General features: G+C 32.6%; 1 protein-coding gene across 1 annotated transcript; it reads left to right on the forward strand.

Moving 5' to 3' along the window:
- Positions 1 to 2,902: 2,902 nt before the first annotated feature.
- On the forward strand, positions 2,903 to 3,853 carry LOC130671929 (uncharacterized). Its single transcript, XM_057476073.1, has one exon. The coding sequence runs from the start codon at positions 2,903 to 2,905 to the stop codon at positions 3,851 to 3,853; it is 951 nt and encodes a 316-aa protein (XP_057332056.1).
- The last annotated feature ends 14,532 nt before the right edge of the window (positions 3,854 to 18,385 follow it).

Here is an 18,385-nt window from a genome sequence, read left to right on the forward strand (position 1 = left end):
TGGTATACGTGTATAGGTTTGACAGAGATAAGAGCCATCAACGCTTTTGTGTCGTCCCATACAAAAATATGGTCTGACATGATCTTGCTTCTCACAAGCTACGTCATCGAATATCATAAGAGAATTTGGTTGCGCATCATCTGGATTAACAACTGATTTATGATCATTAAATGGGAAGTATCCAACTCCTTCTATAGGCTGTAGTACTGACTCTAAGAATTTATATTTAGGTTGACTCAGTGATTTAGAGTATACATAAATGTTCTCAAATCTCAAACCGTTAGGATGAGTAATTAGTGCAAGGAGTGCATTTGTTTTCCCACAATTTGATGGTCCACAAAGGACTGCTCGAACAGTATTTGGTAGCAGTGCGCCATGACGTTTTTGAATTTTTTTCTCATCACCTTGAATTATTTGATCAAAATTGATCACAGGTAATTTAGCTGTCTGTTTTTCAAACTTCATTTTGAATTATTTTAGATAACACTAAATACTACGTTAATCCGCCGATGACTCAATTCTAACTCAACGATATACCTATTAGTACCGAGTATTTATACGATTGAGATCAGTCATAACGCTACAATGGCTAAGAGCGGACGTACCAGTAAAGTCAAAACTAAGCGTGGCAAAGGTTTTGTCAACAGTGTAATAAATAAATTACCAATAGAATTACATGTGCCGGGATATCAGTACTGTGGACCTGGTACAAAATTAACGAAAAGATTAGCTCGAGGTAATCTTGGTATAAATCCTCTGGACGGAGCATGTAAAGCGCATGACATTGCTTATTCTAAAAATCCAGACAATATGACGGCACGTCATGCGGCTGATAAAGATCTGGCTGAAAAAGCTTTGCAACGTCTTCATGCAAAAGATGCTAGCCTTGGTGAAAAAGCCGTGGCTTGGGGGGTCAATAAAACCATGCGAGTCAAGAGAAGCTTGGGTATGGGCATGAAAAAGAATATTCGAGTACCTCGCCGTATGTTAGATGTACCTCTAGTATCTAAATCTCGTAGGATACGAGTACCACGAAAAAATGGTGAAATAAGACCAAAAGTTGGTGGAATATTACTTTAAGAAGAGTTGAAAATAAAGAGAGGGAAGTCTGAAAGAAATGATAAAAAGAAAAAGAAGACAGTAAAGAAAAAAAAAAAAAAAACTTGTTCCCATCAGGCAAATTATAAAATCAGCTAAAAAAACTATGAATGGAAGTGTACTTTTACGGGGGAATGAGTACATTTCACCATATAAGTCTGCATTGCGAGGTGTTCGTGAAGCTGTAAAAATGGTTGGTGGGAAAAAAAACATACGATCATCACGTGTATTTCCAATGCCACAAATAAAAGCGGGTGGATTGTTACCATTTTTATTACCAATTTTTGCTGGCTCAAGCGCTACTGGTGCTTTAGCTGGGGGCGCTGCTGGTATCGCTAAAACTGTAATGGCGACTAGGGAAGCCAGACGTGAATTGGAGGAGGCTAAACGGCATAATTCAACAATGGAAGCTATAGCCTTAGGTAAAGGGTTATACTTGTCACCGTACAAGACTGGAATGGGATTATTCTTGAGTCCTTCACCAAAAAACGTGTAACGCTACCTCATCGAGCTCTCACCAATTTCGATTTAATCAAGTATGCAAAGGATTTAAAAATTCCATGTTTCCGAGGTGTTTTCATGAGAAATAATTTACCAAAGTCTGGTCCATGGAAAAAAGAATCAGCAATCATAAATCTAGATGATAAAAATGGCAGTGGAACTCATTGGGTTGCATACAAGAAGAATGGTGATGACGTCATCTATTTTGACAGCTTTGGTAACCTCCAACCACCATATGATCTCATGAAATATCTCGATGTTGGTAGCGTTAAATATAATCATCAGAAGTATCAAGATTATGATACTGTTATATGTGGACATTTGTGTTTAAAATTCCTCAATAATGAACTATAAATGGGTGTGGATTGATTGATGTGTGTTTAGTCATGGCTGATTCGTTGACGTTAACACTATCTGGAGCTACCTCCACATTGGAAGCTCAATATTTCCCACCGATTGAATTGTCACCGGGAAAAACTTATGTCTTGGGACTTGTGGAATTGTTAACATTCAATTCTATACCTAATGTTGATGAAGGTTGTAATAAGTTCTATTTATCCAGCGCAAATAGAAAGGAAGCAGATAAAATTATATTGATACCTACCGAAAGTTATGAACTACGTGACATTGAAAAGTATTTGATAAAGGAATTACCTGAGGGTGTAGAGTTGAGTATCAAAGCAAATAACAATGAATTACATAGTGAAATTAAATGTTATCGTATTGAAAATTTTGAACCGAAAGATTCAATCGCATCATTATTGGGATTTGGAAATCGTCGCCTTGCACCGTACCTTATACACAAATCTGATTTACCAATAAAAATCCTTAACATCAATGCACTGCGAGTTGAGTGCAATATTACTAATGGTGCATATATGAATAACCATAAAGTTCACACAGTCCATGAATTTTTCCCAAGTGTTGCACCAGGTTATAAGATCATTGAAGTACCTCTCATTGAATTAAATGATCTCACATCATTTACTTACCAGTCGCAGTACAGTCAATACATAATCTTCAGCTGCGAATTGTTGATCAAGATGGGAATTTGGTGAATTTTCGTAGTGAAACGATTACAATAAGATTGCATATAAAATCAGTGAAATAATGGGGATTGTATTTGATAAAACGATTGGCGGTAGCTATAAAAGTGGATCATCATGTCTGAAACCCATCAGTCATCGTGCTCCTGTCAGAGTGCTAACACCCCAGAACGTGGAATTCCTCAAAAGTCTAGGATTAAAATTACGTGGAAGATTGGCAAAATAAGGAAAGTTAATTTGTGCTGCATTATATTACCATGGCGGAAATCTTAGACATTCAGAAACCAATCATCTTTGATGAATCAATTTTTCACTATGAGGTTCATTCACATCAACCTTATGCTTCATCAACATTTAACAATAGTGATGAAATTAGAATCAGTATTCAACATCAGGACTTATGCATTCTACCGAGCAAAAGTTCTTTGCACATTTGCGGAAGATTTGTAAAACAAGATGGCACCGGCGCAGGTGCAACTATGAATTTAGTCAATATGGCTATTTGTCATATGTTTGAAGAAATACGCTATGAATTAAGTGCTGTTGAAATTGATAGATGTAAAAATGTGGGTCTTACAAGTCTCATGAAAAATTATATATCTTTGAGTCCTGGGCAAGTCAATTCAATAGAGAATGCTGGATGGTTGATCAATAATGATAGTAAATTGACTAATGATGATGGATATTTCAACATTTCTATACCACTAAATTACATACTTGGATTTTCCGAAGATTATAATCGTATTATCATGAATGCCAAACATGAATTAATTCTTATACGATCAAATTCTGATGTTAATACATATATACATACACCTGCTGCTGCTGGTGATAGGGCTGAAATAGTGAAACTTCTTCTCAATAAGGTAGAATGGAATGTCCCATACGTCACAATGTCAGACAAGCAAAAAATTCAAGCACTCAATTTTATTGCTAATGATCCAGCTATATCAATAAGCTTTCGCACATGGCAATTGTACGAATACCCGCTACTCCCCCGAACAACGAAACATGTTTGGCCAATCAAGACTTCGACGCAATTGGAAAAGCCGCGATATGTGATCCTAGGATTTCAAACTGCTAGAAAAAATGATGTAACGAAAAACGCCAGTCAATTCGATCATTGTAATATCAGAGATGTAAAGCTATTTCTCAATTCTCAAAGTTATCCATATCTGAATTTAAATCTAAACATTAGTCGTAATTAGTATGCTTTAATATATGATATGTATACTAATTTTCAAACATCATACTATAATAAAGAATCGAAACCATTATTGACAAAAACTGAATATTTACAAGAAGCACCACTCTATATTATCGACTGTTCGAAGCAAAATGAATCTATTAAATCTGGACCAGTTGATATTCGTCTTGAGTTTGAATCTGATGAACAGTTTCCGGATCGAACATCTGCATATTGTCTTATTTTACACGATCGTATAATTGAGTATAATCCATTAAGTAGTACTGTAAGAAAATTAACTTAAACATGTATTGTATTGTATTGAGGAGGAGTAGGAGGGAGATGAAAGAAATAAAACTGACTTTCATTATAATTATTGTTTTTTTATTTATATCATACCTTTCAATATACATTATTATTATTATTATTATTATTTTAATTAGTATAAGTAGTGTTAAGATCTACATACATATAAAGTTTAGACATTAATTTATTTTCGTACATTATCTTTCATGTTGTTGCATGTAGTACAATATTTTCTTAACGGGTAAAGCCATATTCCTGGAATATCATAGCTCGAAGTTGATAGTGGGTTATGTTTGATCCAAAATGAATAGTCCATTAATTTTTCATTATACTTTAAATGCCCTGGAAGTATATCCCATACAAATTTAATTTGTGATTTTGCAAAACGTAAAATGAACAAATCATCGAGACATGCAATGTCAGTGACGTCCATTTTCCTTAAATCATTTAATTGGTAAAACAGTTGAACAGACTTTTCGTAGGATTTCCCAACACCCCAATACTTCAAAAACCAGTGCTTGAGTTGTTGTGTTGTACCAAATGCACATGCGAAGTGACCTCTCTTTGTGTGTTGATACGATGCAAACATCGTGGTTTGTTAAGTTCTTCTAAGCAATCGAGTGAAAAATGTCGCATCAACTGTAGATCAATGATTGGAACGGCAAAATCGATTATCTTTTCGTCTTTCCTTCGCCTGTGCTCCTTGGACATTAAAGTAGCGCACTTTTTTTATTAACTCAGCCATTATTGGTTTAAATGAATCATATGGTGTATCGCCTATATCCCACATGATTCCATGTCGATCGCCATTTTCATCTTCACTTTCACGCAAAACTGTAGCATTTATGCATTCCATTGGTGGTTGGAATAGCCAATACTGACAATGATACAATCCATTGGTATATTTAGTATTATTTATATCAATAATACACAGCTCTTTTACAACAAATGCACAATTCGGCATTTCAAATCCAACAAAGTCGATTATTAGCTCCATTGTTTTTATTTATTGATCATGCGATTTTGCAACTTTTCCAATTTTCTTATTAGATTTACTATTTTTATTAAGCGATCGATTCTATTGATTGCATCTGGGCGTGTAGCTTGAGCTCTAATCCAATCCAAAATGAATGGATGTCGAACAAATAACTCAAAAATTAGATTACTATACTTAGCCATAAGCACAGATAGGGAACGATCGAGTTAAACACATTTAACCACTAACTTAACACACAAAAACGTATCCTGTACTGTACTGACTTCTTGGATAAATCGAGGTTTTATAATACGAATCCCCACTACGATTTTGGTGGAAAAATGGGGGAAAAATAGATAAAAGTGTAAATTTTCAGAAAAAATTGACTCATTTGTTTATAACAAAATAAAAGTGAAAGTTGTTGAAGATAAGATAAGGTATACACGCATTAATAAGTAAAAAAAATGCGTCATTTGTTATAAAAATATCCCCACCCTTCCGCATAACTTAAACTTTAATCTTAAAAACATTTAAACAATAACAACATACGTCATTTTTTTCCACCTAAATTTAAAAAATACCCCCACTCTAACGCCCTCTATATCTTTATTCATGAACCATATCAATCCCATATCTCCACCTCATACTCCAGGCCCCGATCCTACAGTATCAATCTCATATCCCCTCCCCCAATCCCAAATCCCCCTTCCCTCAAGCCCAACAAATCTACTAGGAAAAATGCCACAAGCGCCCTCTCTCGGATACCACTATGGAAGATCAACAGAAAGCGCCACTAGCGCACCCTATCTCAACTGTCGGTATGAAAAATTTCCCCAAACCCCCACTTATCCACGAGGCTATTGCAGATCCCTGTTGTGGGAGGGAAAGCCTCCCTGTTTATCTACTCTAGTTTAACTTAAAAACCACTGGACTCGGAAGATGCTGGCATTTTAGAATGCATCCAGAGTTTTCTCATTCCATTGAAATAGTTTATAAAATTTTGTATATTTCGTTTGCAATAGAATATATTTTACAACCATAAGATAAGCCTACATTTTTCTTTGATTGTTTAAAACACCGTTTGCTGTAATTTTCGTCCATTACAATTTCTAAAAAGCAAACTTTCTAGAATATTTATGTACTTTAAATTATCCCGCAATATTCGAGAAATCTTGAACATTTAAGCGTATTTTTTATGTTATTCATCAGTTTTTTTTAACATAAGTCGACTTTGAAAAAAACGTTTTCTTTTTAATTATTCTCTTTACGATATTGGACTTAATATCACCTATAATTATCAATTAGACTTAACCTTTATGACAATTCACAAAATGACACTATCCGTGTATCAAGAATTTCAACTCGTGTAAAAAAAATTCGTTCCAAAAAGATTCCAAAAAAGTTCCGCATGTGGAACTTCTAAACGTGAGACAGATTAAAACTTCGAATGGAACTTTTTTAGAACGTTAGTAATTCTGATTTAAAAAAAAAAAGTTTTTATAAGCAAATTAAGAGTTAAAAAAGAACGTTCTTGGTACTTTTTTGGAATTTTTTATGGACGTTTTTTTTGAGTTCTATAAAAAATTCAAAAGTAGTGATTTTTGAACTATTTTTGCATGTTTCTAGAACGTCTTTAGTCTACAAAAGATGCAAAAGTAGTTATTTTGTAAAGTTTTTGGAACGCCTTTTTGTGTCCATAAAAAAGTCAAAAGTGGTGATTCTGGAACTAGTTTGGAATATTTTTGGAACATCTATTTGAGTTCTATAATGGATGATTAAATAATGATTTTTGGACGATTTTTGAATTTTTTTGGAACGGCTTCTTAAGCTTCCGAAAAAGGTCAAAAGTGGTGATTATGGAACTTTTTTGGAATGTCGATATAAAATTCCAAAAAATTTCCAAGAACATCCTTATTTGACTCTAAGTTCACTCATAAAACTTTTTTTATACCATTAAACTTACTACCGTTCCAAAAAAGTTCCATTCAAAGTTCTAATCTGTCGCATATTTAAAAGTTCCACATGCGGAACTTTTTTGGAACGAATTATTTTCACACGGGAATGTATTGAATTAAGTTGTAATGTGTCCGACTTATTTTATTAACTCATGTAGTCGTAATAGAATACGGGCTCATACATGTGTAAAACTTAAGGTGTTTTACGTACCTGTCTGGTTATGCTCAGTGAATCTCAGGATGAGGATAATCCCGTACTGGACCACGAAGTATTAAAATCAAAAGAGAGATCTTATGCCTAACTTATCAGGAAGGTTTGTTATTAAATTAATTAGTCAAACGTATTTGATTGAAACATGAAACTATAGCATTTATTTAAACGAAGTCGCTATACAAAAGAATAATGAAAAGATAAACAATATTTATGAAATGGCTAATGAAACTGACTCGACTGAATTGACTGACTTGAAACGTGACTCGACTAAATTGAATAAATATACGACTCCTCAAATAATAAAATATTACTTCAAAAATAAAATAGTTAACCCAACAATCATAAAATCGACTCACTTACTCCAACAACTCCAATCACAACTAGTCTTTCCTCCCACCGATTCATTTCCTCCATAAACAAAACCTCCAACCAGTTCCTTCCAAGTCCGCCAATAGATTCCAAGACTTTCCAAATACCAGGTCCAATCCACAATTATACTTATATATATTTACGGCAATCGACGTCATTTTTTAAGAAAAAGAGTTGATTAGATCATACAATTGATCGAAGCAGAAGTTTTGAAGCAATTCTAAAAAAATCATTGATTTTCTTAGCAGGAAGTTAAAAATAATAATTTAGACTTCAGTAATTAATTAAAGCCATAATAAAAATGATTGTAAAATAAAATAAAATAATTTCTATATTTCATTATAAAAAAATAGATACGAACCAGACTTTTGTTATATTTTAACTTTGTCCCATTTATTTCCAAATCGTGCTATGAGCTTGTCTCCATTGAAACATTTAAACTTTGGTGTTGAGGTGATACAAATTTTACTCTGGCCTTATTTCGGTCCCAAGCGCGAATTGCATTTTTATCGATTATGTATTATAATCAAATCCAATTATGCCCATGTTGATGATTTAAGATAAGAGTGATTAAATTTCTAAAAAAATATTAAATTAGTAGATCAAATGTACATCAAATCTTCAACAATAAACACGTAAGGGAACGTACCCATACTATGTGACCCGTTTAGGCGGGGGGGGGGGGGCTGGTTCAGGTTTTTTTCACGTAGTCGATTTTACTGAGAGAAATCTCGTATTTCTTCGACCTATATTCGAATATAGCGTGCAGTGTTTAGCGCTTTTTAAACTCAGTTAGTGGCGCTGACGCACATATGCTGAAACGCCAGCTGATTGAAAACAGACACTGTTTGTCAGACAATTTGTATTTCAGTGAAGTTGTCAAGCGAGTCGACAAGAGTTTGTGCTAGTACAAAAATGTCGTTGTACAATCGGCTGTACAAAGCTTTTATTAAATGTCACAAGGATTCTTTGTCAATGCAAGAAATACAAAAAAAAAACAAACGAATTTTGGGTATTGTTACCCGACTGGAATTTCTTCCTGATTTGCCTGAAGTACCATAAGGACCATTCAAATTACACTTAAAGTTAATCAAGTTTTTTAAAAATAAAATTTATTTTTTATTTTTTTATAAGTCTTAAAGTTATCAAATCCAAAAAATGTTATCTTCATGATAACTTTTTGCCGACCGAATGGAAACCTATTTGTTGAAGATGTATGAGACGAGTATTAATGTGATTAAACAGAAAATAATTGTTGTGTTCGTAAATTAAGTCATTGTAAGTTACATACTGTATAGCAATATGTTTTCATAATTGTAGTTCTTTTTCATAATATATAATTCACTAGTAATTTCAGTATGCATGCAGTCTTATGCAATAAAGACGAGTATGAGTCAAATTATTTTCAACTTCCCGCTAAGAAAATTGAAAATTTTCAAAAATTCGGGAGGTTATTGGTTTCGGTCCGATTTGCAAAAACCGAATTTCTATCAGATTTTGACGTTTTGAGGTTCTAGGAAGCTATCCTGACTAATTTCACGAAAATGTCCGAGTGTATGTGGGGCATTCCATGCCGAATCGTCCTACTGATGACTTTTGCATCTTCGATTTCGCTAAAATTCGGGCACTTTTTTGTACCCCTAGAAAAAGCTTTTCATGAATTTTTTCAAATTTTTTCTTACTGCCAATCGAGAGATATGAATTTTATAAGATTTCGGGGATTTTTTTTTTAAATAGCCATAACTTAGTGAAAAGTTGTCCGATTTGGATCTTTATTTTTCAAAACTCGTGTTTTTTGATGAATTCTCTAAAAAATTTATGCAAAAAATTATATATTATGTATTTGATTGTTTTTTTTTTTAATTTTAAACTTAAAACAGCGATTTTAAGATTGTTTGTATCCTTCGATTTTTTTTTTTAATTTTCAAAAATATTACTCCTCAAAAAACGAATTTTGAGCCTGGTCTCGTAATGGGATAATGATCGGTTATAATTTTTTTTTAATTTTGAAATTAATTATACTTTTTTTTATGTCTTTTTTTATTATTTATGTATCATTATACGCGGTTTTATGAGATGATATCTAAAAGAATACCATACATTATGATAATAAACAATTAAAGTCAAAATTTTAAGTTCTAGGTTTAATTTTATTTATAACTTTTATAAGGTTTTTTTTAATTTTTTTGGGCATTTAAATATTTTACAAGAATACGTCTCAGTTTGTAACAGGGTAAAATAGATTCCCATGACTATTTATCAATATCAAAAATTGGATTTGTCCACGGTCGATAACGGGTCCTAATTATAACCCGGTTTAGTAAATTGAGTGATTCGACATGTCACCGGGTGTCACTAATCAGTGAGACCCGAACATCCGTCCCTCTCTTTGACTAATTAATTTAGTAGGGATGAGTTTTCCGGGGGTAAATCAAAGAGATCCGAATCGAAGAGTTATAAGGGAGTGAAGTGCCAAAAATCGAGAGAGTCAGTCGGACAACCGAAGGCGATGGACGCCTAAGTGAAGACAAGAGTTAGTGAACGACTAAAGTGATCAGACACATTTTAATACAAGGTAATTATCCAAGTCTACGTCCGCTTCACGTGGAACGAGGCGATACATTTTATAATTTAACATCTTTATTACCAGGCTCTTCAGAGGCCATTCGCTTTAGTGATTATATAACATTCTAATACGTACTGATCATTGACAGATTTCAATCAATCGTAAATTAATAATTATATTCATTGGCGTAAAGAGGCAATAAATTAAGGAGCAAGAAGTTATTGAGGCAACGGAAAAATCTGGAAAATTTGGAGATATTGACATCAGCCACTGAACCGCATCCGACGGCAAAACAACCGCTGAATCCATCAAGTGTTGCTGAAATTATAATTGGAGGTAAATTATAATTAATTAAGGCCTCTGATTAATTCGATTAATCTGGCTAATTAATTATAATATATTACTTAATATTTTTCTGTTGATCTCGCGTAAAGAAACGGATAGCTCAGGCTCTCCAGCCGTTCAAACTCGTGTTCTCAAAAGTTCTATCGCGTCTCGCGTTACCGTCATTTCAGTGTTCGAAACTCTGTAGTAATTATTCCAGGCTCCTCAGCCGTTATAAATTAATTTATCTTAAGGTTAATACAGGCTGGAATTTATTCCGTCAGCCGCATTAATTCTATAATTCATAAATTTAATCGATTTACTTAATTAACGTCAATAAAAATCGGGAATCGCGTGACGCCAATTCACCGGCCTAAAATTCTAGTCAACCCGAAATCAAATTCTAGTCATTACGTGATTACTAAATTAATTTTAAGTTAATTAAAATATCTAAAACTAAATAAAAGATACTAGAGTTTGGGTAAAATAGATTGTGAGTAAAATTGAGAAAACGGATTATTTTGAATGTGAAATAAATTCAATTGTGAAAATTATCAGTGAAACATTTAGGAATTGAAAGTTATAAATGAATAATAATGTTGGTAAATTAATCAGAGAAAATAATGAGTGGAAATTTATAAGTGGTAAAATTAATTAATTTATAAATTACATAAAACAAAAATAAATTATTTGATTGGAAATACAGTGAATTATAGGAATTGTAAAAATTTAAGTTAATTGTAAAATTTAATTTAATTCAATTAATTTGTAGAGTCAAGTTAGAGTAAAGAAACTGTGTCTGTGATTTAAGTCCGGTGGACAAAGATTAAGTTAGGTTTAGGATATGTCCGGTGGACACTAGAAATAAGAAAATGCGGGTTAACGTCCTGTGGACGGTTTTTTAAAAGTAGAATTTAAGGAAAATAAGGTTTAACGTCCGGTGGACGGTTTTTTAATCAAGGTTTATTAAGGTTAAAGGTTTAACGTCCGGTGGACGGTTTTTTTAAAGAGAGAGTGTATGAGTGTGTTACGTCCGGGAGACGCTTAAAATACGTGTGTGTGTGTGGGAGTGTGGAAACGTCCAGGGGACGATATTTAGTTTGTCATAAGTTTAGTTTGTCATAAGCATAGTTTGTCACAAGATTATTAATTGTCACCAAGGGAAAATAAATATAAAAGCAAGGCGCTTAATTGATAAGAAATTGGAATTAAAGTCTTAAATAAATTTATTTCAGCCTGTTCATCATTCTTCTCCTCTCTCACAAAATTATAAAATTTACGAACGACCCTGAGCATCTAATAAAATTACATTATTATCCGGTTCTGGAAGGCCGAGTCCATCTTCCAGTGGCGCCCTAATATTCGACTAATATACTTAGGTGCGACCAGACTTGGCAAGCTAATCACTCTGTCATAAGTTGAGCTAGATATGTTTCATTGTAAGAGATCCATCTGTATTTGGCATAGCACAATGATACTTTTGTGTACCGGTGATAGTTTTAGCTTTAGAATAACGTATATTTAATGTCTCCGTTGCTTTTTCATAATCTGCAGTAGTTGAATATCTTACTTCGATTTTTGGCAAGTTATTTAGTTGCACAGCCCATTGATACAATTCTTGGGGGTTTGATATTTGTTTATCAAATGGTAGTTGAAGACTAGCTTTTGCTGCAGCTCGTTTTAGTGTTCCTCCTACACTGTCACAAGGTCCTTTGCCATGGTAACTGGCAAAGGAATGCCATTCAGCATTTACTTCAAAATCTTCTTTGTGATAATATAAATTAACAAAGTTTTTGAAGTTTTTGAATTGTTGCGGAGCTCCATCGGAAAAGTAATAGATCTTTTTAGCAGTATCGGACAAAGACTTTATAAAATCAGTAACGATTTTCAAAAAGACGTTAATTGCAGTCGAGTCATGTATGTTACAGTCCGATATGATCACTAAACTTCTGTGCAATAATTCGTTATTGTTCTTAAAATAAATAACCACTGGAAATATTGTCGATCGATCATTATTCCAGTGGAATCCTGGTACTGGATTTTGGATAACGAATTTGTAGTTCTCGGCAAAATCACAAACTACAAGAAATTCATCGGTTCCAAGAGACTCTTTAAGACATTTCATGAATATTGCTTGCGATTTTGCAATAAAAGCATGAGGCAAAAGTTCTGTTATTTTTTCACAAAAGTCGTTGATGAATTCTGATGAAACTACCGTTAAAGTTTCAAGGGTTTTCCGTAGCTGTGAAATCCAACATTGATACGTCAACTCATCGATATCATTTTCTTCAAAAATCTCGTTCAGAAAAATTTCCGAGCACATCGATTCCTGGACAACTTTTACACTCTCCAAAATAGCACGCCGAAGATGGATTCTCACAAAAAATAATTTTTAAACAATCACTATATTCAATTACAGATGCTGGACGATCACTTGTCAATCTTCGTAAATTAGAACCTAAAAATAATTTTAAAAAATCATAGAGTTAAATGCATAACTTAAGAAAAATTATAATCATAAAGCAAAATTTGAATTTCAGTCATTCTAATCTAGTATCATGAGCTTTACGTTCTGGTGAACTGAACATACACACACAGTATGTGTACCACCGGATCCTGCTAATACACAATACTTAGGGCGCAATGATGCAAATATGGAAAATCCAACTTTACATTCAGGATATTCCAGTTTAAATAGCTCATATAACTCTTTTGGATTTGATAAAATGAGCCATGTTTGAATGTGCTCACGTACGCCTTCATTGTTCCTAACAGACACGAAATCTTTCATACCCGGCATATTAATACTCGTTTCATCATTAACATAAAACTTCAATACCTTTGATTTAACATCTTCAGATAAAGGTCGGCCTAGAAATAAATGTTTAAATCCAGAAATAAAATTAGTTAGAAAGATTTACATATCAAATAAAGTTTGATTTACCTGGTTTTGAATCAGGTAATGATAATATTCCACGTCGTTCTCTCAGAGACTTCGAAACTTTGAAAATATCTTTTGTTGTTTCCATCATATCACAAACTTCATAAACACTCCAATCTGGTGGTAATAAAGTGAGAATTTGAATTTTTTCTTTTTTAGTAATCTCTTCATCATGAAATTTTTTTTTTTAAGGCTTAAATTGTGTCTAAAAATTCTTGCGCGAGTATTTTATCGTTAGTTTTTTTCTCTAAGCCAAAAGCAGTTGACAAATACGTGTTAACGTCAGCAATTTTTGTTTCTAAATATTATTGATTAGTTAATTTTTTTTTAGCAATAGGAGAATGATTTAGAAAATTTAAGGCATTGATGATGACAGGTAATTGTGTATTGATACTCAGTTGAGAATGATTACTACTACAAGTTGTAGATTGACCGGATAATGAATTTATTCCTAAAAAATTAAGCAGTGCAAATATTATTTAAAAAAATAATAAATCGATAATTTATGAAATAAATTGATAAGCACAAAAATTATTTTAAAAATTATACCTGATAAGGTTCGGTCGAGAAGTTCTCCAACAACATCTATCTTCTCAACATCAGAAGTAGCTTCATTACAACTACTTACAGATACTGTTTCTTCGTCATCTATTTCTTCTGTTTCTTCTTCTTTTAAACTGAGATTCAACTTTTTCCGACAAACTATACATAGATAATCGGTACTACCAATATTAAACTTTGATTGCACATTTATAGTCGCTAACCTCAAAGATTTTTTTACTACGTGATTATTTAAATTAAATGGATTACAGCACACATTGAATTTTTAGGAAGTTGACATTATGTTGTATTATATCGTAATCTGCCTTTTGTCATCTTTATCATTAAACTTAAGTAGATATTTTAACTTATAGTCACTTAATTTTTAGAAGCGTATCGCGGAATGTAATTAAGAATCAAAACGAATGTCAGATGACAGGCGAACGCAGCACCACATAGTGGTTGAGTGGTTAAATACTAACGACACCAGTGACCATCACAAATGTTCTTTTTTTTGTATATGGGTCATTTCAAACCAAATAACCAGATTTTGAAAATTGTATTTTTAGATTCAGGAGATTTTTTCGTTTTTGTACGAATCGAAAGACACCTACCCCTTAATTCTGACTAGTTATTATTCTTTATATTGAAATTTCGGTAGGAAATCGCCAATAGTACATAAATAATAAAAAAAGACATAAAAAAAAATATAATTAATTTCAAAATTAAAAACAAATTATAACCTATCATTATCCTATTACGAGACCAGGCTCAAAATTCGTGTTTTCAGGAGTAATATTTTTGAAAATTAAAAAAAAAAATCGAAGGGTACAAACAATCTTAAAATCGCTGTTTTAAGTTTAAAATAAAAAAAAAACAATCAAATACATAATAAATAATTTTTTGCATAAATTTTTTAGAGAATTAATCAAAAAACACGAATTTTGAAAAAAAAAGATCCAAATCGGACAACTTTCCACTAAGTTATGGCTATTTAAAAAAAAAATCCCTGAAATCTGATAAAATTCATATCTCTTGATTGGCTGGATGAAAAAATTTGAAAAAATTCATGAAAAGCTTTTTCTAGGGGTACAAAAAAGTGCCCCAATTTCAGCGAAATCGAAGATGCAAAAGTCATCATTAGGACGATTTGGCATGGAATGCCCCATATATGTGTGCACGTACGTACGTACGTATGTAAATATTCATAACTCTTGAACGGATAAACCGATTTTGATCTTTGAGAAGTCATTCGAGGCGGCTTGTTAAGATCTTGAAGCTGTAAAAATTTGAGCTTAATCAATAGGGTGCGTTCGGAGATAATTCAAAAATAAAATTTGTTCAAAATTGTTTTATTTGGATAACTTTCATTTTGCACGATGGATTGATTCCAAAATCTAATCAGCTCTAAAACTTCATAAGCCGCGTCGAATGCCACCTCAACCATCAAAATCGGTTCATTCGTTCAAGAGAAACCGTCGACGAAAGAATTCGAAAAAAAATTTTTTTTTTGTTTCTTTGAAATTTCTCACAAACGACTCGATAAATCAATTTCATAATTTGATCAGCTTTAGAACTTGATAAAACACGTCGATTGCCGCCTCAACCATCAAAATCGGTTAGTTCGTTCGCGAGATATCGCGGGAGAAAGAAATGCTAAAAAATGTTTTTTTTTAAGACAATGGCATACAAAAGTATTATCGAGCTCGACAATGTGTTTACAATAATGTTTTCGAGCTCGTGGAGCGGGAAAACAGCGGGAGGTTTTAGGGCTGGCCCGCAGGGTTAACCGATAGACCGATTTTTTTTCACTTTTTGCCTGTAAAATGATTAAAAATCATAATTATGAATTACTACGTGGAAACTAAAGGGGGTCTTGGCATATACTACGACTGATCACTGAGGGGAGGGAGGGATTGGAAAATCTAAAAAAAATGGTTCACGTAGTATAGGTACGTTTCCTAAGCATCATGCTGAAATCATAAATTGTAAAAAATTATTAGTTTCAAATCAGTTGAAAGTAATGAATTTTCGTTAGCCTATAAATTTTTGAATATCAATAATATTATTACTCACTTAATATGATGAAATTACTTACAATACTTTGAATATTAGTAATAAAATAGTTGCTTATAAAACAACAATACGTCTACTTGTTTATGTCAATTCATCAGTAATACTTGTAATCAGTTGATAGCAAGGTGTAACCTTATCTTTCTTCTTGAATCTTCTTTAAGCAATTCTATTTATACGATTATAGTTTATTTTGAGAACTTCAACAATAGTTTTTTCTCAGTTGGCTCTTTATGTCTCTAAATATTTGAGTTTTTTATGTCAGCAGATGCTTCAGTTCTCACTGCTGACAGGTTGTTTAGTAACTTAAATTAGAAAAACTACATTATTCGTTCACTTATTTAACATGAAGAATGTATTTAATTATTTAAACAAACCAAATTGTTGAGAACGTAATTTAAATTATACAACCATTGTCAAAACAGACCATACATTAAATAGATAAATAAGAGAATAAATAAAAGAAATCTTGTGACAAAAATTTTTGGAATCATAAAATAGTGCTTGAAAAATCTTACGTTTTTTTGATAGCCAATATTTTGGGGAAAAACTATCAATCAGACCATGTGTTGAATATCCTCAACTGAATACGCCTTTGTGTTAACCGACAAGTTGACAATAACTAATTATTAATATAGAAGTATAAATGAATATTAAAGTTATGATTAATAACTTTAGATATATAAATATATTATGTTATGAAAATAATAAAAAAACTTTCATTCCAATAAATATTCGGTAGTATTTCTTGGCAGTAATATGTATCAATCTTTTTAACAGAGATCAAATTTTAGCGGTCTTATTTAAATGATTATTGTAAAGTATTTTTTACAACTCATGGTAAGAAAGCACGTCTCTGATTGGTTAAAAATGACACTACAAAGAATAAATATCGCGAAGAATGTCCACATTGTCACAAAGAATGTCCAAAAACCTACACTTTATATACATAGATATATATATTTAGATTAGAGTGGTCAAAAAAAAAGTCTTTTGCACGGAGAAAAAAATATTGTTCTAAGCAGTATACTGTATAGTTACTGTAACAATACGAAAAAGTTATCTACCAGATTGTTACTGCAACGATCTACTGTATCGTTCTGACAACAATACGTTAGATAGCTCTGAGACCTATACCGTATCGTTCTAAGCCCCATCTGACGTCACGTGCGTTGCAAATGATATCAGACGTTTAAAAATCTTTATCACTAATAAATGAATGATGAATGAATAATTTTGATTAAATAAAATAATTTTTTTATTAAGCGTCTGCTAGCAACAATTATACCCGACACACAAAATAGACGCGAAAATGGATTCTTAAATAGGTTAGGTGGTGCCGTGTGAGGTGACGACTACGGAAAATCGTATAGGGCTCACAGCTATCTAATAGATAGTTACAGGAACGATACGGTATGGTTACCATAAGTATACATATTGTTGTGGTAACGATCTACGAGTTGCTATACTTTAGATCGTTCGAGGAACATTATTTTTTTCTCCGTGTGCCTTTCATTCCAAAAGCTTCTCTAAAGTATGAAATAAATTGCCTCTAAAACGCAGCTTTATATCTCAATTCTCCACGAAGCTCAATAAAGTTGTATTTTGCCATTTAAATAATATGTAAAAAATTTTTTTGTCATATCAACCGCGAAAGTTGAATTTTCACGCAACATGCAGAGGGCGAAAACTATACGATTTCTAGCAATCTATAGTTTGGTTATCTTTCCTCGAACTTGTATCGAAAAGTAACTTCTCTCTCTCTCTCTGTTTGTCTCTACATTCCTACACGACTTGAAACATTTTTGACTGTTTCTCTCTCAAATTCAACTTTCGCGGTTGATATGACAAAAAAATCATTTTCACTCGTTTTATATTTTAAGTGACAGTTTAGGGGGGGGGGGGTAGGGTTTCAAAGGCGAAAAAAAGCATATTTTTGTGATTTTTTCCCGGCGAGATGAGTAATATAATTTCATTAAACTTAATCACATATTATCGTACATTTTTTAAAGAATATCAGAAAAAATTTTCAACGATAAACATTGATTAATAAGCCGGTGACGATGAATCTCCGGAGGCGCCTCGAAAAAAAGTCGTTTTGCGGTGACCATCATAACTCGTTACCGGATCATCGGAAAAGAAAAAATTGATATGAATTTTATAGTTGATGTATTTCTCGAGATAACCACGAAGAGTTTTTTTTTTTCTTCGATTTTTTGCAGCACTTGGAAGTGAAAAACGCGATTTTAGCTCAAAAAATCGCGGTTAATGTGTTATTAAAAAATAGAAA

This window comes from Microplitis mediator, chromosome 7 (genome assembly GCF_029852145.1).
Source record: "Microplitis mediator isolate UGA2020A chromosome 7, iyMicMedi2.1, whole genome shotgun sequence".
Classification (NCBI taxonomy): domain Eukaryota; kingdom Metazoa; phylum Arthropoda; class Insecta; order Hymenoptera; family Braconidae; genus Microplitis; species Microplitis mediator.